This window comes from Cheilinus undulatus, linkage group 13 (genome assembly GCF_018320785.1).
Source record: "Cheilinus undulatus linkage group 13, ASM1832078v1, whole genome shotgun sequence".
Taxonomy (NCBI): domain Eukaryota; kingdom Metazoa; phylum Chordata; class Actinopteri; order Labriformes; family Labridae; genus Cheilinus; species Cheilinus undulatus.
Window position 1 is genome coordinate 815,637 of NC_054877.1, and position 25,000 is coordinate 840,636.

General features: G+C 40.2%; 1 protein-coding gene across 1 annotated transcript in view; it reads left to right on the top strand.

Moving 5' to 3' along the window:
- LOC121520456 (disks large-associated protein 1-like) overlaps positions 1-25,000 on the top strand; it is a 192,657-nt gene that overhangs the window by 145,771 nt on the left and 21,886 nt on the right. Inside the window, exons 7-10 of the mRNA XM_041803916.1 lie at positions 20,673-20,797; positions 21,955-22,080; positions 22,171-22,326; positions 23,153-23,235. Coding sequence (XP_041659850.1) covers positions 20,673-20,797; positions 21,955-22,080; positions 22,171-22,326; positions 23,153-23,235 — 490 coding nt within the window. The remainder of the gene's footprint in view (positions 1-20,672; positions 20,798-21,954; positions 22,081-22,170; positions 22,327-23,152; positions 23,236-25,000) is intronic.

Below are 25,000 nucleotides of genomic sequence, written 5' to 3' on the forward strand. Positions count from 1 at the left end.
GTCATGTTTGTGACATTTACTCTCAAGAAAGGCAGAACCAGGGCTCCATTCAGATCTCAGGGCCTACAAACTCCCCTGTTCTCATAAATACATCTCTGATGTGAAGATATGTGGATGGTCAGCTAAAGGGGGAGGGGCTTAGATGGTCAAAGAATAAGGAGAAATGACCACATCTGTGTTATTCAGTCCCTATGAAATTATTCACCCCCTCACCACTCTTTTATTAATTTTCTAAAACACTCATAGTCGATATAACTTTGATTTTTTGACAAGAAATTAATACAAGCTCTGTCAGGTTGATCAGGGATCAGGTGTGAACAGTTCTTTTCAAGTCCAGACACTAATTCTCTGTTGGATTGAGACCTAAGCTTTGACTCAGCCACTCCAGAACATTCCCCTTGTTGTATTTAGACCAGGTCTAGCTGCTGAGAAGCATCCCCACTGCATGATGCTGCTGAGAAGCATCCCCACTGCATGATGCTGCTGAGAAGCATCCCCACCGCATGATGCTGCTGAGAAGCATCCCCACAGCACGATGCTGCTGAGAAGCATCCCCACAGTGTGATGCTGCTGAGAAGCATCCCCACAGCGTGATGCTGCTGAGAAGCATCCCCACAGTGTGAATGCTGCTGAGAAGCATCCCCACAGCACGATGCTGCTGAGAAGCATCCCCACAGCACGATGCTGCTGAGAAGCATCCCCACAGCACGATGCTGCTGAGAAGCATCCCCACAGCGCGATGCTGCTGAGAAGCATCCCCACAGCATGATGCTGCTGAGAAGCATCCCCACAGCACGATGCTGCTGAGAAGCATCCCCACAGCACGATGCTGCTGAGAAGCATCCCCACAGCACGATGCTGCTGAGAAGCATCCCCACAGCGTGATGCTGCTGAGAAGCATCCCCACAGCACGATGCTGCTGAGAAGCATCCCCACAGTGTGATGCTGCTGAGAAGCATCCCCACAGTGCGATGCTGCTGAGAAGCATCCCCATAGTGTGATGCTGCTGAGAAGCATCCCCACAGCGTGATGCTGCTGAGAAGCATCCCCACAGCATGATGCTGCTGAGAAGCATCCCCACAGTGTGATGCTGCTGAGAAGCATCCCCACAGTGTGATGCTGCTGAGAAGCATCCCCACAGCGTGATGCTGCTGAGAAGCATCCCCACAGTGTGAATGCTGCTGAGAAGCATCCCCACAGCACGATGCTGCTGAGAAGCATCCCCACAGCACGATGCTGCTGAGAAGCATCCCCACAGCACGATGCTGCTGAGAAGCATCCCCACAGCACGATGCTGCTGAGAAGCATCCCCACAGCGCGATGCTGCTGAGAAGCATCCCCACAGCGCGATGCTGCTGAGAAGCATCCCCACAGCGCGATGCTGCTGAGAAGCATCCCCACAGTGCGATGCTGCTGAGAAGCATCCCCACAGTGCGATGCTGCTGAGAAGCATCCCCATAGTGCGATGCTGCTGAGAAGCATCCCCACAGCGTGATGCTGCTGAGAAGCATCCCCACAGCGTGATGCTGCTGAGAAGCATCCCCACAGCGTGATGCTGCTGAGAAGCATCCCCACAGTGTGATGCTGCTGAGAAGCATCCCCACAGTGTGATGCTGCTGAGAAGCATCCCCACAGTGTGATGCTGCTGAGAAGCATCCCCCCAGCGTGGTGCTGCCCCCTCCACAGTGGGGATGGTGTGTTTGTGGTGATGTCAGTGTTTGGCGTCTTATCTTTCTTCCTCTTGACCATGGAGTCTCCCACAGTCCTTCTGGTGAACTCTAGTCCAGATTGAATCTGAGTTTTCTTCAACAGTGTCTTTCTCTTAGCCACTCTCCCATAAAGCTCTGACTGGTGAAGAACCCGGCCAACAGTTGTTGTCTGCAGAGTCTCTCCATCTCAGCTGCTGAAGCTTGAAACTCCCTCAGAGTAGTCATAGGTGTCTTGGTGGCCTCTCTCACTAGTCTCCTTCTCGAACGCCCACTCAGTTTGTGAGGACGGTCTGATCTAGGCAGATTTACACGTGACATATTCCTTCATTTCTTCATGATGGATTTAAGTAAAGTCTGGGGGATATTCAGAGACTTGGAGATGTTTCTGTCTCCATCCTCTGACTTAGACTTTTCAATTACCTTTTCTCTGAGTGTTCTTTTGTCTTCATGGTGTAATAGTAGCCAGGAATACTGATGACCCCATGACTTCGACATATTCACTGACCTCAGCTGATCCCCATTTCACTAACTGTGAGACTAGCACCAACTGTCTGGACCTCTGTTGGATACCTGCATCATATCTCCGGCTACTATGGCCTCTTGGACCCATACCCCAAACAGGAAGTCCACCAGCTTCATTTCCTTTTCAAAATAAGGCTTTTTTTAATGGTGCTTAATGCCTGTTGTTATTGTCCAGCGTGTCAGTCACAGCCCACACTGATGTCTCACTGGTACCTGTTCAGTGCCTCCTTGTAAAGTGGATCATATAAACCATCAGTTAGTCACTCAGTGGTTACCCCGGAACCTCTGCTGGGTTTGCTGAGCCGATCCACAGACGGACCGCGGTGTAGAGAGCTGATAGGAGGGCAGAGGCGCTGTGGAGGGAGCTCTCTTCATGCCAGTCAAAGGAGCTGACATCAGAGAGCAGGAGGCTAAAAGGAGGCCCCGCTGAACCTTTAGACTTCTGCTGATTCATCAGAAAGCAGTGACGAGCTGCCCTGACCCTGTCCGACAGCTACCAGAACATTCTGCTGAAACACTGGAAAGACAAGAAGAGAGGAGGAGGAGGAGGAGGAGGAGGAAGGCTCACTGCTAATCTACCTCTCTCCACCAGGATTATTCTCCTTCAGTGAAACATGTTTTGTGTTGTGGTCAGTTATTGAGCTCTTTCTTTCACAATCAGAGCTCAGTAGGTCAAACGCATTAAGAGGAATCCAGTTATGACCCATTTATATCACTTCCTGTTGCCAGTGGAGGGCGCTATGATGAGATGTTTGCATTTGAGCATCTTCAGTGTGATACCAGTGTCCTGCAAGAAAAAGATCAGAGAATGTTGTTTACTAAAGTTATAACTGGTTGAAGACATTTTGCACCATAAAAAATGCCTAATTTTGAAATTGGGATGAAGCTGGTGGACTTCCTGTTGGGATTTGGACATGGGTCCATGAGGCTTTTTTGTAGGTCTCATGATGACTCTCATGAAAACCAAAAATCAAAAGCCTGGGATGAATGCTGGACAGGAGCTGAATATTAAACAGAAAATGTAAAACATCAGAGGTAGAAGTGTCCAAATGCCAGTAGGGGGCGCTGTGACAAAGTAATGATATTCATATATGAATGTATTCAGGATCAATGTGTGATCATCCCTGTGGAGTTATTTGATGATTGGCATAAGCGATAAAAGGCAATGTTGCTGTATTTTCACTGCACAAAATGTACTAAAAAGTAGTTCAAGTTTGTGCTCCAGTCAGACTTTTTTCTGTAAAATGACCAGAATGAAGCATTAATCATCATCAGGCTGGCACAGATGTAGGGCTTACTTTAGCCTCCTCCAGCTCTCTGATCCTGCTGTTTGACAGCAGTGACCTAACATTTAAATACAGGACTGATAACATGAGAATAAGCTGCTCCTCTGTCTGTGCCCTCGTCCCATCGGCGCATTGATGTGTAGATTTATCAGCAGGAGCTCTCCATCCCTGCCTCAGGCCTGCTGATATTTATGGACACAGGCGTGAATAAATGTCTTTACATGGTTCTTTCTGAACTTTATGGAGCCACTGGCTATCAGAGAAGAGAGCTTACAGATCATCAAACAAAGCAGATAAGGATTCAATGAAAAAGCTCTGTGTCATAATGAGGAGAGATGGATTTACTCCTGCAGGGTCTGAGCGCGCTCAGTAACAGCTCCACCAGGCTGTGGTTTCAGAGCACCAATCCTCCAAACAGACATTCATTTATCCAGACTGTTAACTGGATTAGGTCAATAATCACGAAGGTAATGATCCCTCCTCTCAGATCTCACTCTGCTAAACCACATCAGTTAAGGAATTAAGTTAGAACAATTTTTCTAATCAACTAAAGGAGTTGATTTAAACCAAATCAAACATGGAGTTAGTGCTGAGTAATAAAGCAGAAGAGGAAGACGTCTGCAGGCTGGGCCGTTCTTCTGAAGAGGAAATAAAGTCCTTAAAATAAGGAGAAGGAGGTCAGCTGGGAGGGTACCTGGACAGGTAGTCCATGTGCCTAAATCAGGTCTGGAGGATGTTCATTAGAGGACAAAGCAGTCCAGGACCAAGACTGTTGAACCAGCATGTGTTCCATTACCTGAGCTGAATACTAGACTAACAAACCTGTAGAGTGTCAGCCCCTGTCCTGATTTCTGATTAGTTCCAGATTTGACACACTGGAACGTTCCAGATCATGGCAAAAATTCTGAGAGACAAAGACAACCACAGGCAACACAACAGTGACTTATTTTTGGTAATTTCATTATGAATAGAATACCTAACCTTGCAAAGCAGATGGATACGCCCATTTCCTTGTTTTTCGATGGCGAATCCATCTTGTTAAGCTCCTGTCTGAACCGTTTGGGCCCGGTTAGAAAGTGAGAGGACCAATCAGCGACAAGGGGCAGTACTTCCAGGCACGGCAGAGTCGGGGGTTACGTTCAACCAATCACGATCCAAGTTTTTTTCAAAGCCTCTGCCTTTTCTCAAACGTTTCCTATTGAAGCTTTCCCAGATGGATTTGTGAAACAAATCCATCTGGGATTTAGAGACGTACCTGTTGAAAGACGTTTCTGTTTAAAGACGTACCTGTTTAGAGACATACCTTTTTAGAGAAGTACCTTTTTAAAGACATTTCTGTTTAGAGACGTACCTGTTTAGAGACGTTTCTGTTTAGAGACGTACCTGTTTAGAGACGTTTCTGTTTAGAGACGTACCTGTTTAGAGACGTTTCTGTTTAAAGACGTACCTGTTTAGAGACGTTTCTGTTTAGAGACGTACCCGTTTAGAGACGTACCTTTTTAAAGACATTTCTGTTTAGAGACGTACCTGTTTAGAGACGTACCTTTTTCAAGACGTTTCTGTTTAGAGACGTACCTGTTTAGAGACTTACCTGTTTAGAGACGTACCTGTTTAGAGACGTACTTGTTTAGAGACATACTTTTTTAAAGACGTTTCTGTTTAAAGATGTTTCTGTTAAAAGACGTTTCTGTATAGAGACGTACCTTTTTAAAGACATTTCTGTTTAGAGACGTTTCTGTCTAGAGACGTACCTGTTTAGAGACGTTTCTGTTTACAGACGTACCTGTTTAAAGACGTTTCTGTTTAAAGACGTACCCGTTTAAAGACGTTTCTGGTTAGAGACGTACCTGTTTAAAGACGTTTCTGTTTAAATACGTACCTGTTTAGGGACGTACCTGTTTAAAGACGTTTCTGTTTATAGACGTTCCTGCTTGAAGACGTTTCTGTTTGAAGACGTTTCTGTTTAGAGACGTACCTGTTTAAAGACGTTTCTGTTTATAGACGTATCTGCTTGAAGACGTTTCTGTTTAAAAACGTACCCGTTTAAAGACATTTCTGTGTAAATACATACCTGTTTAGGGACGTACCTGTCTAAAGACGTTTCTGTTTAAAGACGCACCTGTTTAAAGACATACCTGTTTAGGGACGTACCTGTTTAAAGTATTTCTGTTTATAGACGTACCTGTTTAAAGACATACCTGTTTAGGGACGTACCTGTTTAAAGTATTTCTGTTTATAGACGTACCTGTTTAAAGACATACCTGTTTAGGTACGTACCTGTTTAAAGACGTTTCTGTTTATAGACGTACCTGTTTGAAGACGTTTCTGTTAAAGAAGTTTCTGTTTAAAGACGTACCTGTTTAGAGACGTACCTTTTTAGAGAAGTACCTTTTTAAAGACGTTTCTGTTTAGAAACATACCTGTTTAGAGACGTACCTTTTTAAAGATGTTCTGGTTAGAGACGTACCTTTTTAAAGACATTTCTGTTTAAAGACGTACCTGTTTAGAGACGTACCTTTTTAAAGATGTTCTGTTTAGAGACGTACCTTTTTAAAGACGTTTCTGTTTAAGACGTACCTATTTAGAGACGTACCTTTTTAAAGATGTTCTGTTTAGAGACGTACCTGTTTAAAGACATTTTTGTTTAGAGACATACCTGTTTAGAGAAGTTTCTGTTTATAAATGTACCTCTTTAAAGACGTTTCTGTTTAGAGACGTACCTTTTTAAAGATGTTCTGTTTAGAGACGTACCTGTTTAAAGCGTTTCTGTTTAGAGACGTACCTGTTTAAAAACGTTTCTATTTAAAGATGTACCTGTTTAAAGACGTTTCTGTTTAAAGACGCACCTGTTTAAAGACGTTTCTATTTAAAGACATACCTGTATAGAGACGTACCTGTTTAGAGACGTACCTGTTTAAAGACGTTTCTGTTTAAAGACGTACCTGTTTAAAGACGTTTCTGTTTAGAGATGTAGCTGTTTAAAGTCGTTTCTGTTTAAAGACGCACCTGTTGAAAGACGTTTCTGTTTAGAGATGTACCTGTTTAAAGACGTTTCTGTTTAGAGACGTACCTGTTTAGAGACGTACCTGTTTAGAGACGTACCTTTTTAAAGATGTTTCTGTTTAGAGACGTACCTTTTTAAAGACATTTCTGTTTAGAGACGTACCTGTTTAGAGACGTACCTGTTTAAAGACGTTTCTGTTTAGAGACGTACCTGTTTAAAGTCGTTTCTGTTTAAAGACGCACCTGTTGAAAGACGTTTCTGTTTAGAGATGTACCTGTTTAAAGACGTTTCTGTTTAGAGACGTACCTGTTTAAAGACATTTCTGTTTAGAGACGTACCTGTCTAAAGACGTTTCTGTTTAAAGACGCACCTGTTTAAAGACATACCTGTTTAGGTACGTACCTGTTTAAAGACGTTTCTGTTTATAGACGTACCTGTTTAAAGACATACCTGTTTAGGTACGTACCTGTTTAAAGACGTTTCTGTTTATAGACGTACCTGTTTTAAAGACATACCTGTTTAGGTACGTACCTGTTTAAAGACGTTTCTGTTTATAGACGTACCTGTTTGAAGACGTTTCTGTTTAAAGAAGTTTCTGTTTAAAGACGTACCTGTTTGGAGACATACCTTTTTAAAGATGTTCTGTTTAGAGACGTACCTGTTTAAAGACATTTCTGTTTAGAGACGTACCTGTTTAGAGACATACCTTTTTAAAGATGTTCTGTTTAGAGACGTACCTGTTTAAAGACATTTCTGTTTAGAGACGTACCTGTTTAGAGACGTACCTTTTTAAAGATGTTCTGTTTAGAGACGTACCTGTTTAAAGACGTTTCTGTTTAAAGACATACCTGTTTAGAGACGTACCTGTTTAAAGACATTTCTGTTTAGAGACGTACCTGTTTAGAGACGTACCTTTTTAAAGATGTTCTGTTTAGAGACGTACCTGTTTAAAGACGTTTCTGTTTAAAGACATACCTGTTTAGAGACGTACCTGTTTAAAGACATTTCTGTTTAGAGACGTACCTGTTTAGAGACGTACCTTTTTAAAGATGTTCTGTTTAGAGACGTACCTGTTTAAAGACGTTTCTGTTTAAAGACATACCTGTTTAGAGATGTACCTGTTTAAAGACGTTTCTATTTAAAGACATACCTGTTTAGAGACGTTTCTGTTTAAAGATGTACCTGTTTAGAGACATTTCTGTTTAAAGACGTACCTGTTTAGAGACGTACCTTTTTAAAGATGTTCTGTTTAGAGATATACCTTTTTAAAGACGTTTCTGTTTAGAAACAAACCTGTTTAGAGACGTACCTCTTTAAAGACGTTTCTGTTTAGAGACGTACCTGTTTAGAGACGTACCTTTTTAAAGATGTTCTGTTTAGAGACGTACCTGTTTAAAGACGTTTCTGTTTAAAGACATACCTGTTTAGAGACGTACCTGTTTAAAGACATTTCTGTTTAGAGACGTACCTGTTTAGAGACGTACCTTTTTAAAGATGTTCTGTTTAGAGACGTACCTGTTTAAAGACGTTTCTGTTTAAAGACATACCTGTTTAGAGATGTACCTGTTTAAAGACGTTTCTATTTAAAGACATACCTGTTTAGAGACGTTTATGTTTAAAGATGTACCTGTTTAGAGACATTTCTGTTTAAAGACGTAGCTGTTTAGAGACGTACCTTTTTAAAGATGTTCTGTTTAGAGACATACCTCTTTAAAGACGTTTCTGTTTAGAGACGTACCTTTTTAAAGACATACCTGTTTAGAGACGTACCTGTTTAAAGACGTTTCTGTTTAAAGACGCACCTGTTTAAAGACATACCTGTTTAGGTACGTACCTGTTTAAAGACGTTTCTGTTTATAGACGTACCTGTTTAAAGACATACCTGTTTAGGTACGTACCTGTTTAAAGACGCACCTGTTTAAAGACATACCTGTTTAGGGACGTACCTGTTTAGAGACGTTTCTGTTTAAAGACATACCTGTTTAGAGACGTACCTGTTTAAAGACATTTCTGTTTAAAGACGTACCTGTTTAGAGACGTACCTTTTTAAAGATGTTCTGTTTAGAGACATACCTTTTTAAAGACATTTCTGTTTAGACACATACCTGTTTAGAGACGTACCTTTTTAAAGATGTTCTGTTTAGAGACATACCTTTTTAAAGACGTTTCTGTTTAGAGACGTACCTGTTTAGAGACGTACCTTTTTAAAGATGTTCTGTTTAGAGACGTACCTGTTTAAAGACATTTTTGTTTAGAGACATACCTGTTTAGAGAAGTTTCTGTTTATAAACGTACCTCTTTAAAGACGTTTCTGTTTAGAGACGTACCTGTTCAAAGCGTTTCTGTTTATAAACGTACCTGTTTAACGACATACCTGTTTAAAGATGTACCTGTTTAAAGACGTTTCTGTTTAAAGACGCACCTGTTTAAAGTCGTTTCTGTTTAAAGACGCACCTGTTGAAAGACGTTTCTGTTTAGAGATGTACCTGTTTAAAGACGTTTCTGTTTAGAGACGTACCTGTTTAAAGACATTTCTGTTTAGAGACGTACCTGTTTAGAGACGTACCTTTTTAAAGATGTTCTGTTTAGAGACGTACCTGTTTAAAGACGTTTCTGTTTAAAGACATACCTGTTTAGAGACGTACCTGTTTAAAGACATTTCTGTTTAGAGACGTACCTGTTTAGAGACGTACCTTTTTAAAGATGTTCTGTTTAGAGACGTACCTGTTTAAAGACGTTTCTGTTTAGAGACATACCTGTTTAAAGTCGTTTCTGTTTAAAGACGCACCTGTTGAAAGATGTTTCTATTTAAAGACACACCTGTTTAGAGACGTACCTGTTTAAAGACATTTCTGTTTAGAGACGTACCTGTTTAGAGACGTTTCTGTTTAAAGATGTACCTGTTTAGAGACGTACCTGTTTAAAGACATTTCTGTTTAAAGACGTACCTGTTTAGAGACGTACCTTTTTAAAGATGTTCTGTTTAGAGACATACCTGTTTAAAGACATTTTTGTTTAGAGACATACCTGTTTAGAGAATTTTCTGTTTATAAACGTACCTCTTCAAAGACGTTTCTGTTTAGAGACGTACCTTTTTAAAGACATACCTGTTTAGAGACGTACCTGTTTAAAGACGTTTCTGTTTAAAGACGTAGCTGTTTAAAGACATACCTGTTTAGGTATGTACCTGTTTAAAGACGTTTCTGTTTATAGACGTACCTGTTTAAAGACATACCTGTTTAGGTACGTACCTGTTTAAAGACGTTTCTGTTTATAGACGTACCTGTTTAAAGACATACCTGTTTAGGTACGTACCTGTTTAAAGACGCACCTTTTTAAAGACATACCTGTTTAGGGACGTACCTGTTTAGAGACGTTTCTGTTTAAAGACATACCTGTTTAGAGACGTACCTGTTTAAAGACATTTCTGTTTAAAGACGTACCTGTTTAGAGACGTACCTTTTTAAAGATGTTCTGTTTAGAGACATACCTTTTTAAAGACGTTTCTGTTTAGAGACGTACCTGTTTAGAGACGTACCTTTTTAAAGATGTTCTGTTTAGAGACGTACCTGTTTAAAGACATTTTTGTTTAGAGACATACCTGTTTAGAGAAGTTTCTGTTTATAAACGTACCTCTTTAAAGACGTTTCTGTTTAGAGACGTACCTGTTCAAAGCGTTTCTGTTTATAAACGTACCTGTTTAACGACATACCTGTTTAAAGATGTGCCTGTTTAAAGACGTTTCTGTTTAAAGACGCACCTGTTTAAAGTCGTTTCTGTTTAAAGACGCACCTGTTGAAAGACGTTTCTGTTTAGAGATGTACCTGTTTAAAGACGTTTCTGTTTAGAGACGTACCTGTTTAAAGACATTTCTGTTTAGAGACGTACCTGTCTAAAGACGTTTCTGTTTAAAGACGCACCTGTTTAAAGACATACCTGTTTAGGTACGTACCTGTTTAAAGACGTTTCTGTTTATAGACGTACCTGTTTAAAGACATACCTGTTTAGGTACGTACCTGTTTAAAGACGTTTCTGTTTATAGACGTACCTGTTTAAAGACATACCTGTTTAGGTACGTACCTGTTTGAAGACGTTTCTGTTTAAAGAAGTTTCTGTTTAGAGACGTACCTGTTTAGAGACGTTTCTGTTTAAAGACATACCTGTTTAGAGACGTACCTGTTTAAAGACATTTCTGTTTAAAGACGTACCTGTTTAGAGACGTACCTTTTTAAAGATGTTCTGTTTAGAGACATACCTTTTTAAAGACATTTCTGTTTAGACACGTACCTGTTTAGAGACATACCTTTTTAAAGACGTTTCTGTTTAGAAACAAACCTGTTTAGAGACGTACCTTTTTAAAGATGTTCTGTTTAGAGACGTACCTGTTTAAAGACATTTTTGTTTAGAGACATACCTGTTTAGAGAAGTTTCTGTTTATAAACGTACCTCTTTAAAGACGTTTCTGTTTAGAGACGTACCTTTTTAAAGATGTTCTGTTTAGAGACGTACCTTTTTAAAGACGTTTCTGTTTAAAGATGTTCTGTTTAGAGACCTACCTGTTTAGAGAAGTTTCTGTTTATAAACGTACCTCTTTAAAGACGTTTCTGTTTAAGGACGTACCTGTTTAAAGCGTTTCTGTTTAGAGACGTACCTGTTTAAAGACGTTTCTGTTTAAAGACGCACCTGTTTAAAGACGTTTCTATTTAAAGACATACTTGTATAGAGACGTACCTGTTTAGAGACGTACCTGTTTGAAGACGTTTCTGTTTAAAGACGTTTCTGTTTAAAGACGTACCTGTTTAAAGACGTTTCTGTTTAGAGATGTACCTGTCTAAAGTCGTTTCTGTTTAAAGACATTTCTGTTTAAAGACGCACCTGTTGAAAGACGTTTCTGTTTAGAGATGTACCTGTTTAAAGACGTTTCTGTTTAGAGACGTACCTGTTTAAAGACATTTCTGTTTAGAGACGTACCTGTTTAAAGACGTTTCTGTTTAAAGACATACCTGTTTAGAGACGTACCTGTTTAAAGACATTTCTGTTTAGAGACGTACCTGTTTAGAGACGTACCTTTTTAAAGTGATCTGTTTAGAGACGTACCTTTTTAAAGACATTTCTGTTTAAAGACGTACCTGTTTAGAGACGTACCTTTTTAAAGATGTTCTGTTTAGAGACGTACCCTTTTAAAGACGTTTCTTTTTAGAGATGTACCTGTTTAGAGACGTACCTTTTTAAAGATGTACCTGTTTAGAGACGTACCTGTTTAAAGACGTTTCTGTTTAAAGACATACCTGTTTAGAGACGTACCTTTTTAAAGATGTACCTGTTTAGAGACATACCTGTTTAAAGACATTTCTGTTTAGAGACGTACCTGTTTAGAGACGTTTCTGTTTAAAGACGTACCTGTTTAGAGACGGACCTTTTTAAAGATGTTCTGTTTAGAGACATACCTTTTTAAAGACATTTCTGTTTAGAGACGTACCTGTTTAGAGACTTACCTTTTTAAAGATGTTCTGTTTAGAGACGTACCTGTTTAAAGACATTTTTGTTTAGAGACATACCTGTTTAGAGAAGTTTCTGTTTATAAACGTACCTCTTTAAAGACGTTTCTGTTTAGAGACGTACCTGTTTAAAGCGTTTCTGTTTAGAGACGTACCTGTTTAAAGTCGTTTCTGTTTAAAGACGCACCTGTTGAAAGACGTTTCTGTTTAGAGATGTACCTGTTTAAAGACGTTTCTGTTTAGAGACGTACCTGTTTAAAGACATTTCTGTTTAGAGACGTACCTGTTTAAAGACGTTTCTGTTTAAAGACATACCTGTTTAGAGACGTACCTGTTTAAAGACATTTCTGTTTAGAGACGTACCTGTTTAAAGACATACCTGTTTAGGTACGTACCTGTTTAAAGACGTTTCTGTTTATAGACGTACCTGTTTAAAGACATACCTGTTTAGGTACGTACCTGTTTAAAGACGCACCTGTTTAAAGACATACCTGTTTAGGGACGTACCTGTTTAAAGACGTTTCTGTTTATAGACGTACCTGTTTAAAGACATACCTGTTTAGGTACGTACCTGTTTGAAGACGTTTCTGTTTAAAGACGTACCTGTTTAGAGACGTACCTTTTTAAAGATGTTCTGTTTAGAGACGTACCTTTTTAAAGACGTTTCTGTTTAAAGACGTACCTGTTTAGAGACGTTTCTGTTTAAAGACATTTCTGTTTAGAGATGTACCTGTTTAAAGACATTTCTGTTTAGAGACGTACCTGTTTAGAGACGTTTCTGTTTAAAGACATACCTGTTTAGAGACGTACCTGTTTAAAGACATACCTGTTTAGAGACGTACCTGTTTAAAGACATTTCTGTTTAGAGACGTACCTGTTTAGAGACGTTTCTGTTTAAAGACATACCTGTTTAGAGACGTACCTGTTTAAAGACATTTCTGTTTAGAGACGTACCTGTTTAGAGACGTACCTTTTTAAAGATGTTCTGTTTAGAGACATACCTTTTTAGAGACGTACCTGTTTAGAGACGTACCTGTTTAAAGACATTTCTGTTTAAAGGCATACCTGTTTAGAGACGTACCTGTTTAAAGACATTTCTGTTTAGAGACGTACCTGTTTAGAGACGTACCTTTTTAAAGATGTTTCTGTTTAGAGACGTACCTGTTTAGAGACGTACCTTTTTAAAGACATTTCTGTTTAGAGACGTACCTGTTTAAAGACGTTTCTGTTTAGAGATGTACCTGTTTAGAGACGTACCTGTTTAAAGACATACCTGTTTAAAAACGTTTCTGTTTGGAGACGTACCTGTTTGAAGACGCACCTGTTTAAAGACGTTTCTGTTTAAAGACATACCTGTTTAAAGACGTACCTGTTTAAAAACGTTTCTGTTTGGAGACGTACCTGTTTGAAGACGTACCTGTTTAAAGACATTTCTGTTTAGAGACGTACCTGTTTAAAGACGTTTCTGTTTAAAGACATTTCTGTTTAGAGACGTACCTGTTTAGAGACGTACCTGTTTGAAGACGTACCTGTTTAAAGACGTTTCTGTTTAGAGACATTCCTGTTTAAAGCCGTACCTGTTTAAAGACGTTTCTGTTTCGAGACATACCTGTTTAAAGCCGTACCTGTTTAAAGACGTTTCTGTTTAAAGACATACCTGTTTAGAGATGTACCTGTTTGAAGACGTTTCTGTTTGGAGACGTACCTGTTCAGAGACGTACCTGTTTAAAGACGTCCCTGTTTAGAGACGTACCTGTTTAAAGACATTTCTGTTTACAGACGCACCTGTTTATAGACGTACCGATTTGGAGACATACCTTTTTAAAGACGTTTCTGTTAGAGAAGTACCTGTTTAGAGACGTACCTGTTTAGAGACGTACCTGTTTAAAGACGTACCTGTTTGAAGACGTTCCTGTTTAAAAAACATTTCTGTTTAAAGACGCACCTGTTTAAAGACGTTTCTGTTTAAAGACATACCTGTTTAGAGACATACCTGTTTGAAGACGTTTCTGTTTAGAGACGTACCTGTTTAAAGACATACCTGTTTAGAGACGTACCTGTTTAAAGACGTTTCTGTTTAGAGACGTACCTGTTTAAAGACGTTTCTGTTTAGAGACATACCTGTCTAAAGACGTACCTGTTTAAAGACGTTTCTGTTTATAGACGTACCTGTTTGAAGACGTTTCTGTTTAAAGACGTTTCTGTTTAAAGACATACCTGTTTAGAGACGTACCTGTTTAAAGACATTTCTGTTTAGAGACGTGCCTGTTTAAAGAAGTTTCTGTTTAAAGACATACCTGTTTAGAGACGTACCTGTTTAAAGACATTTCTGTTTAGAGATGTACCTGTTTAAAGTCATTTCTGTTTAAAGACGCACCTGTTGAAAGATGTTTCTATTTAAAGACACACCTGTTTAGAGACGTACCTTTTTAAAGACATTTCTGTTTAGAGACGTACCTGTTTAGAGACGTACCTGTTTAAAGACGTTTCTGTTTAAAGACTTACCTGTTTAGAGACGTTCCTTTTTTAAAGATGTTTCTGTTTGGAGACGTACCTGTTTAGAGACGTACCTTTTTAAAGACATTTCTGTTTAGAGACGTACCTGTTTAAAGACGTTTCTGTTTAGAGATGTACCTGTTTAGAGACGTACCTGTTTAAAGATGTACCTGTTTGAAGACGTTCCTGTTTTAAAAAAACGTTTCTGATTAAAGACGCACCTGTTTAAAGACGTTTCTGTTTAAAGACATACCTGTTTAAAGACGTACCTGTTTAAAAACGTTTCTGTTTGGAGACGTACCTGTTTGAAGACGCACCTGTTTAAAGACGTTTCTGTTTAAAGACATACCTGTTTAGAGACGTACCTGTTTAAAGACGTTTCAGTTTAGAGACGTACCTGTTTAAAGACGTTTCTGTTTAAAGACATACCTGTTTAGAGACGTCCCTGTTTGAAGACGTACCTGTTTAAAGACATTTCTGTTTAGAGACATACCTGTTTAGAGACGTACCTGTTTGAAGACGTACCTGTTTAAAGACGTTTCTGTTTAGAGACGTACCTGTTGAAGACGTTTCTGTTTAAAGACATACCTGTTTAGAGACGTACCTGTTTAAAGACGTTTCTGTTTAAAGACATACCTGTTTAGAGATGTACCTGTTTGAAGACGTTTCTGTTTGGAGATGTACCTGTTTAGAGATGTACCTGTTTGAAGACGTACCTGTTAAAAGACATTTCTGTTTAAAGACATACCTGTTTAGAGATGTACCTGTTTGAAGACGTTTCTGTTTGGAGATGTACCTGTTTAGAGACGTACCTGTTTGAAGACGTACCTGTTTAAAGACGTTTCTGTTTAGAGACATTCCTGTTTAAAGCCGTACCTGTTTAAAGACGTTTCTGTTTAGAGACATACCTGTTTAAAGCCGTACCTGTTTAAAGACGTTTCTGTTTAAAGACATACCTGTTTAGAGATGTACCTGTTTGAAGACGTTTCTGTTTGGAGACGTACCTGTTCAGAGACGTCCCTGTTTAGAGACGTACCTGTTTAAAGACATTTCTGTTTACAGACGCACCTGTTTATAGACGTACCGATTTGGAGACATACCTTTTTAAAGACGTTTCTGTTAGAGAAGTACCTGTTTAGAGGCATTACCTGTTTAGAGGCGTACCTGTTTAAAGGCATTACCTGTTTGAAGACGTTCCTGTTTAAAAAACATTTCTGTTTAAAGACGCACCTGTTTAAAGACGTTTCTGTTTAAAGACATACCTGTTTAGAGACGTACCTGTTTAAAGACGTACCTGTTTCGACACGTACCTGTTTGAAGACGTTTCTGTTTAGAGACGTACCTGTTTAAAGACATACCTGTTTAGAGACGTACCTGTTTAAAGACATTTCTGTTTACAGACGCACCTGTTTATAGACGTACCGATTTGGAGACATACCTTTTTAAAGACGTTTCTGTTAGAGAAGTACCTGTTTAGAGACGTACCTGTTTAGAGACGTACCTGTTTAAAGACGTACCTGTTTGAAGACGTTCCTGTTTAAAAAACATTTCTGTTTAAAGACGCACCTGTTTAAAGACGTTTCTGTTTAAAGACATACCTGTTTAGAGACGTACCTGTTTAAAGACGTACCTGTTTCGACACGTACCTGTTTGAAGACGTTTCTGTTTAGAGACGTACCTGTTTAAAGACATACCTGTTTAGAGACGTACCTGTTTAAAGACGTTTCTGTTTAGAGACGTACCTGTTTAAAGACGTTTCTGTTTAGAGACATACCTGTCTAAAGACGTACCTGTTTGAAGACGTTTCTGTTTAAAGACGTTTCTGTTTAAAGACATACCTGTTTAGAGACGTACCTGTTTAAAGACATTTCTGTTTAGAGACGTGCCTGTTTAAAGAAGTTTCTGTTTAAAGACATACCTGTTTAGAGACGTACCTGTTTAAAGACATTTCTGTTTAGAGATGTACCTGTTTAAAGTCATTTCTGTTTAAAGACGCACCTGTTGAAAGATGTTTCTATTTAAAGACACACCTGTTTAGAGACGTACCTTTTTAAAGACATTTCTGTTTAGAGACGTACCTGTTTAGAGACGTACCTGTTTAAAGACGTTTCTGTTTAAAGACTTACCTGTTTAGAGACATACCTGTTTAAAGACATTTCTGTTTAGAGAAGTACCTGTTTAGAGACGTACCTTTTTAAAGATGTTTCTGTTTAGAGACGTACCTGTTTAGAGACGTACCTTTTTAAAGACATTTCTGTTTAGAGACGTACCTGTTTAGAGACGTACCTGTTTAAAGACGTTTCTGTTTAGAGATGTACCTGTTTAGAGACGTACCTGTTTAAAGATGTACCTGTTTGAAGACGTTCCTGTTTTAAAAAAACGTTTCTGATTAAAGACGCACCTGTTTAAAGACGTTTCTGTTTAAAGACATACCTGTTTAAAGACGTACCTGTTTAAAAACGTTTCTGTTTGGAGACGTACCTGTTTGAAGACGCACCTGTTTAAAGACGTTTCTGTTTAAAGACATACCTGTTTAGAGACGTACCTGTTTAAAGACGTTTCAGTTTAGAGACGTACCTGTTTAAAGACGTTTCTGTTTAAAGACATACCTGTTTAGAGACGTCCCTGTTTGAAGACGTACCTGTTTAAAGACATTACTGTTTAGAGACATACCTGTTTAGAGACGTACCTGTTTGAAGACGTACCTGTTTAAAGACGTTTCTGTTTAGAGACGTACCTGTTGAAGACGTTTCTGTTTAAAGACATACCTGTTTAGAGACGTCCCTGTTTAAAGACATTTCTGTTTAGAGACATACCTGTTTAGAGACGTACCTGTTTAGAGACGTACCTGTTTAAAGACGTACCTGTTTAGAGACGTCCCTGTTTAAAGACATTTCTGTTTAGAGACATACCTGTTTAGAGACGTACCTGTTTGAAGACGTACCTGTTTAAAGACGTTTCTGTTTAGAGACGTACCTGTTTAAAGACGTACCTGTTTAGAGACGTACCTGTTTGAAGACGTTTCTGTTTAGAGACGTACCTGTTTAAAGACGTTTCTGTTTAAAGACATACCTGTTTAGAGATGTACCTGTTTGAAGACGTTTCTGTTTGGAGATGTACCTGTTTAGAGACGTACCTGTTTTAAGACGTTTCTGTTTGGAGATGTACCTGTTTAGAGACGTACCTGTTTGAAGACGTACCTGTTTAAATCCGTGCCTGTTTAAAGACGTTTCTGTTTAGAGACGTACCTGTTTAGAGACGTACCTGTTTAAAAACGTTTCTGTTTAGAGACATACCTGTTTAGAGACGTACCTGTTTGAAGACGTACCTGTTTAAAGACGTTTCTGTTTAGAGACGTACCTGTTTAAAGACGTACCTGTTTAGAGACGTACCTGTTTAGAGACGTACCTGTTTGAAGACGTACCTGTTTAAAGACGTTTCTGTTTAGAGACGTACCTGTTTAGAGACGTACCTGTTTGAAGACGTACCTGTTTAAAGACGTTTCTGTTTAGAGACGTACCTGTTTGAAGACGTACCTGTTTGAAGACGTTTCTGTTTAGAGACGTACCTGTTTAGAGATGTACCTGTTTGAAGACATTTCTGTTTGGAGATGTACCTGTTTAGAGACGTACCTGTTTGAAGACGTACCTGTTTAAATCCGTGCCTGTTTGAAGACGTTTCTGTTTAAAGATGCACCTGTTTAAAGACGTTTCTGTTTAGAGACGTACCTGTTTAGAGACGTACCTGTTTAGAGACGTACCTGTTTAAAGACGTACCTGTTTAGAGACGTACCTGTTTAGAGACGTACCTGTTTGAAGACGTACCTGTTTAAAGACGTTTCTGTTTAGAGACGTACCTGTTTAAAGACGTACCTGTTTAGAGACGTACCTGTTTGAAGACGTTTCTGTTTAGAGACGTACCTGTTTAAAGACGTTTCTGTTTAAAGACATACCTGTTTAGAGATGTACCTGTTTGAAGACGTTTCTGTTTGGAGATGTACCTGTTTAGAGACGTACCTGTTTGAAGACGTACCTGTTTAAATCCGTGCCTGTTTGAAGACGTTTCTGTTTAAAGATGCACCTGTTTAAAGACGTTTCTGTTTGAAGACGTACCTGTTTAAATCCGTGCCTGTTTGAAGACGTTTCTGTTTAAAGATGCACCTGTTTGAAGACGTTTCTGTTTAGAGACGTACCTTTTTTAAGACATACCTGTTTAAAGACGTCCCTGTTTAGAGACGTACCTGTTTAAAGACATTTCTGTTTAGAGACGTCCCTGTTTAAAGACGTTTCTGTTTACAGACACACCTGTTTATAGACGTACTGATTTGGAGTCATACCTTTTTAAAGACGTTTCTGTTAGAGAAGTACCTGTTTAAAGACGTACCTTTTTAAAGACGTTTCTGTTCAGAGATGTACCTGTTTAGAGACGTGCCTGTTTAGAGACGTACCTGTTTAAAGACGTACCTGTTTAGAGACGTACCTGTTTGAAGACGTTTCTGTTTAGAGACGTACCTGTTTAGAGACGTACCTGTTTAAAGAAGTTTCTGTTTATAGACGTTTCTGTTTGAAGACGTTTCTGTTTAAAGACGTTTCTGTTTAAAGACGTTTCTGTTTAAATACGTACCTGTTTAGAGACGTACCTGTTTGAAGACGTTTCTGTCTAGAGACGTACCTGTTTAAAGACGTTTCTGTTTAGAGATGCACCTGTTTAAAGACCTTTCTGTTTAAAGACGTTTCTGTTTATAGACGTTCCTGTTTGAAGACGTTTCTGTTTAAAGACGTTTCTGTTTAAAGACGTTTCTGTTTAAATACGTACCTGTTTAGAGACGTACCTGTTTAAAGACGTACCTGTTTGAAGACGTACCTGTTTAAAAAACGTTTCTGTCTAAAGACGTACCTGTTTAAAGACGTTTCTGTTTATAGACGTTTCTGTCTGAAGACGTTTCTGTTTAAAGACGTTTCTGTTTAAAAACGTTTCTGTCTAAAGACGTACCTGTTTAAAGACGTTTCTGTCTAGAGACGTACCTGTTTAAAGACGTTTCTGTTTAGAGATGCACCTGTTTAAAGACCTTTCTGTTTAAAGACGTTTCTGTTTATAGACGTTCCTGTTTGAAGACTTTTCTGTTTAAATATGTACCTGTTTAGAGACGTACCTGTTTAAAGATGTACCTGTTTGAAGACGTACCTGTTTAAAAAACGTTTCTGTTTAAAGACGCACCTGTTTAAAGACGTTTCTGTTTAAAGACGCACCTTTTTAGAGACGTACCTGTTTAAAAACGTTTTTGTTTCGAGACGTCCCTGTTAAAAGACCTACCTGTTTAAAGACGTACCTTTTTAAAGACGTTTCTGTTTAGAGACGTACCTGTTTAAAGACGTACCTTTTTAAAGACGTTTCTGTTTAGAGACGCACCTGTTTAGAGACGTTTCTGTTTAAAGATGTACCTTTTTAAAGACGTTTCTGTTTAGAGACGTACCTGTTTAAAGACTTACCTTTCTTGGGACATACCTTTTTAAGGATGTGTTCAGGGAGGTACCTTTTTGGACTAGTGCATTGATTTAGCATTGTGGTCCCACAGAACATCATCGGCAGACTTCATCGTAAAATGACTGAAATCCAGGTCAATGTAGATCCATCTGGACCTCAGACTGGGTTATTTTTAATTCATGTTTACATCCTTCAGGTGGGCTGTAAAGGCAGTGGTTATGTAAGAAATGTCTAAAAAACTTTGAGTTGCTCTCCTCAAGGCCGACTTTATATGTTTGGCATTTTTAGACCACTGGTCTTTATGTAAGACAACAGTTGGAGAGAGCAGTCAACAGAAAAAAAAAAGAAACATTCAGGGATCCAGACTGCAAGAAAATTGGGGTTTTTTACTGTAGCAGTGAAAATACAGCAGTAATACGGCTATTAGAAAACAGGGATAAAAAGCCTCAGACTGGATCTGAACACTGGAGGTCAGAGCCATAAAAACTGGTTCTCTCTCTCTCAAACAGCTCGGTGATTTGTGCAGAATTAGCTCCAACAGTTTAAACAGAAATAATGATCCTTTGGAGCGGCTGTAACATTTAAATCTTCTCTTTTAGTTCTGGCATTTGTGAATTTTCTGCTATTTGCAACAGTTCTGTTATTCATTCTCTTTTTTCTGTCTCCTCTGTAGTGTCATCCTGTATCACCACCTATAAGAAAACACCTCCACCTGTACCCCCCAGGACCACCACCTGTCCCTCAGCATCTAAGCCATACATCTCCATCACCGCCCAGAGCAGCACAGAGTCCGCTCAGGTAAATGCACCTGTCTATTATCCATGTTAGAGTTGAACAACTTCCAGAGCAGCACAGAGTCTGCTCTGGTAAGTACACCTGTCTATTATCTATGTTAGAGTCCATCACCATCCAGAGCAGCTCAGAGTGCGCTCAGGTAAATGCACCTGTCTATTATCTATGTTAGAGTCCATCACCATCCAGAGCAGCTCAGAGTCCGCTCAGGTAAATGCACCTGTCTATTATCTATGTTAGAGTCCATCACCATCCAGAGCAGCTCAGAGTGCGCTCAGGTAAATGCACCTGTCTATTATCTATGTCAGAGTCCAACACCGTCCAGAGCAACTCAGAGTGCGCTCAGGTAAATGCACCTGTCTATTATCTATGTTAGAGTCCATCACCGTCCAGAGCAGCACAGAGTCTGCTCAGGTAAGTACACCTGTCTATTATCCATCTTAGAGTCCATCACCATCCAGAGCAGCTCAGAGTGCGCTCAGGTAAATGCACCTGTCTATTATCCATGTTAGAGTTGAACAACTTCCAGAGCAGCACAGAGTCTGCTCTGGTAAGTACACCTGTCTATTATCTATGTTAGAGTCCATCACCATCCAGAGCAGCTCAGAGTGCGCTCAGGTAAATGCACCTGTCTATTATCTATGTTAGAGTCCATCACCATCCAGAGCAGCTCAGAGTCCGCTCAGGTAAATGCACCTGTCTATTATCTATGTTAGAGTCCATCACCATCCAGAGCAGCTCAGAGTGCGCTCAGGTAAATGCACCTGTCTATTATCTATGTTAGAGTCCATCACCATCCAGAGCAGCTCAGAGTCCGCTCAGGTAAATGCACCTGTCTATTATCTATGTTAGAGTCCATCACCATCCAGAGCAGCTCAGAGTGCGCTCAGGTAAATGCACCTGTCTATTATCTATGTCAGAGTCCAACACCGTCCAGAGCAACTCAGAGTGCGCTCAGGTAAATGCACCTGTCTATTATCTATGTTAGAGTCCATCACCGTCCAGAGCAGCACAGAGTCTGCTCAGGTAAGTACACCTGTCTATTATCCATGTTAGAGTCCATCACAGTAGGAATGAAAAGTGAGTTAAACAGTCGCATTAATACAGCTGTATATATTTTTTCTTGTAAACTACACTGAAAGCTTTTTCTGTTGTTGACCCAGGATGCCTACATGGAGGAGGAGGGGCCCCGAGGGGACATGACCATCCAGTCCGGTCTCAGTAACTCCACAGAGAGTATCGACAGCATGAAGGCTCTGACAGCAGCTATAGAGGCTGCTAACGCTCAGGTACAGCTCTTTAGAGGATTTATGAAGTCTTCATATTTGATTGGTGCACTGGTGACTAATGGGACCATATGGTCCACTGTCCTCATTCAGGTCCATGGACCAGCCAGTCAGCATGTCAATAACAGCACTATGACCGTCAGCACCCCCACACCCATCCTGACCAGGACGCCGGTAGTTGAAATCCACCACGATGACTACAGGAAAGAGGCGTTCAGGAAGGGCAAATGTCTCTCCATAGGTATACAGGTATTTACCACACCTCAGTCACTCCTACCACCCACACTCAGGGCCGTTACACATCACTTAGTCCTGGATCTAAGGACTCTTGACTCCAGGATCTGGTCCTGTTTGATCTGTATGAATGAAAACCCAGGCTCTATGGCCAGGTCCTGTAGAGGAGGTCTCAGACATGATTCATGTGGACTTGCTTGAGAACAGGTTCTCAGGAGAGCTCTAAAGTCAACTCTAAACTAGAAGCATCAGTGAGCCCAGGTCCATGCCACCCTCTGAGCTGTAGGTAGATGTGTTAGTATGATGGAGTCTAAAAACATCCATCATAACAGGATGAACTGTGTCCACATGGAGCAGAAACTAAAGTGGACCTGAGCGGCTGTCTCTTCTTCTGGATTTACAGACTGTCTTTGTGCAGAACTTCCTGTACAGTTAAGCCCTATATTCACATCAGTTAATCCATACTAACTCTTTTACTGAATAACAAATTTGAATTATTTATATAATTAGTTATAACTGGTTCTCTCATCCTGATTGCACCAAGAGAAATCCAGAAAATACTGGAACACCTGTTTTATAAGACTTCATGGCTGTTGTCAGATCACATCTGCAAGAGCAACGGCCAGCTTTAGGTGGATGTCTGTGAAGCCAGGATGTAGGGAGAAAGATGTTACTGGTCAAGATGCTGATATTCTTTAGCAACAGTAAATGATGTAACGCTAGCAAACATGACCCTGGGACCTAACATGAATCAGTCTCTTCCTTCTGATTCATCACAGAGATTCTGTCGATTTGAGGAAATAGAAGTGTTTCTCACTTTAGTCCTGTCTGTTCTTTCCAGGTGGATGGGCCAGAGGAGATTCCAGACCCAGAGGACCCATCTAAGTTCACGTCTGTGGGGGTGCAGGTGGAGGATGACAGAGGGTGAGACATTCCTGTTTTCTATTTACAGTTGCACCGGTCACTTGTTGCTGCTTGTGCACCCAAAAGTACTGCCCCTCATCGCTGATTGGTCCTGTCACTTTCTAACCGGGCCTAAAAGGTTCAGGGGAGCTTTGAGAGATGGATTCACCAGAGAGAAACAAGGAAACAGGAGAATCCATCTGCATTACAAGGTTAGCTAAAGTGCCAGTTTTATCAAAACTTGACAACATTTCTTGGTTAAAAGAAGAACTGAGTTTTTTCTTTTCAAAAACGCCAAAAGTCGTGTACTGACATGTCTACAGTCGCCATGGTTCGGGTTATGCAGTTCTCTATGGAGTTTACTCCTCGGTAGCGGCTATGTCACGTGTTTTGTTGCTTTGATTGGAGCAAAGATGTGACAGACAGAACGTTCATCCAATCACCCTCTGAGTTTTTTTTTCAAAGGCTCTGCCCTTTCCTAAATGCTATCTATGGAAGGTTTACCAGATGACTGTGTGAAACAAATCCATCTGGAATGTCAGGTTAATAATTCTGTGAAACTGAGACAAATTCCAAAGCAAATTTCCCAGATAACCTCCAATAAAACTCTCTGTAAAAGGCTAATGCAGCCCTAAAATTCACATGAAATGCCTGACAAAATTCCTGCCTTCTCCAAAATATCTGAACAAATTCCCTAAAATTTCCATTGAAACTCCTGAAATTGTCAAAGCATTCTGGAGAATTCTCTCTAAAATTCTAACAGCATGAACAATTAGGATGATGTAGGAACATTGAAATGTGCACGCAGAGAGGTTCAGAGAAACCTGGAGGGCAGATCAGTGAAACAGAGTTTAATAAAGTCAGAGTTACGCTTCGTTTCTCTGAACATCAACCTGACTCCCACTCTACTGGACTCCTCGTCCTACTCGTCTGTGGAGTCATCCAGAGTCCCATCATCGTAATGAGGCGTTCTCAGGACGTCCCTGTCGTCAGCCTGATTACTGACATGGAGGAGACGGCCCAGAGAAAGGAGGTCAGAGCTCTAAGAGCCCAGAACCAGGCCAGCAGGCTCCATATACAAGTCTGCATCAATGCTGAGAGAGGACAGGGACAACGGATTCTTATCACACCCACAGTCCTCATTACTGAGTCCCTGACCTGGACTCACAGACTGCCATGAACCCCTGTGTCTCAGAGGACCAACACGAGCTTCTGGATATTCTCTAATCTAAACTACTGCAGCAGAAGGGCCCAAATAGGACTGGTGAGGCCCCTGATAAACCCAGAGAATGGACCCTGTTAAATCCAGAGAATGGACCCTGATAGACCCAGAGAATGGACCCTCGTAAACCCAGAGAATGGACCCTGATAAACCCAGAGAATGGACCCTGATAGACCCAGAGAATGGACCCTCGTAAACCCAGAGAATGGACCCTGATAAACCCAGAGAATGGACCCTGATAAACCCAGAGAATGGACCCTGATAGACCCAGAGAATGGACCCTCGTAAACCCAGAGAATGGACCCTGATAAACCCAGAGAATGGACCCAGAGAGACCCAGAGAATGGACCCTGATAGACCCAGAGAATGGACCCTGATAGACCCAGTTGTGATTTAGCGATGATACCAGTGTTGGATCATTCATGTTGGTGTTAACATCCTGGCTAATGTTCTCTTACTTTGTAGCTGACAACTGTTTGACAGTTATTTTGATAATTAAATCAGTTCAGTAATGACCAATATTTGTCACTTTCATCATGTTTTTACTGCTTTTTTTAAAACTCT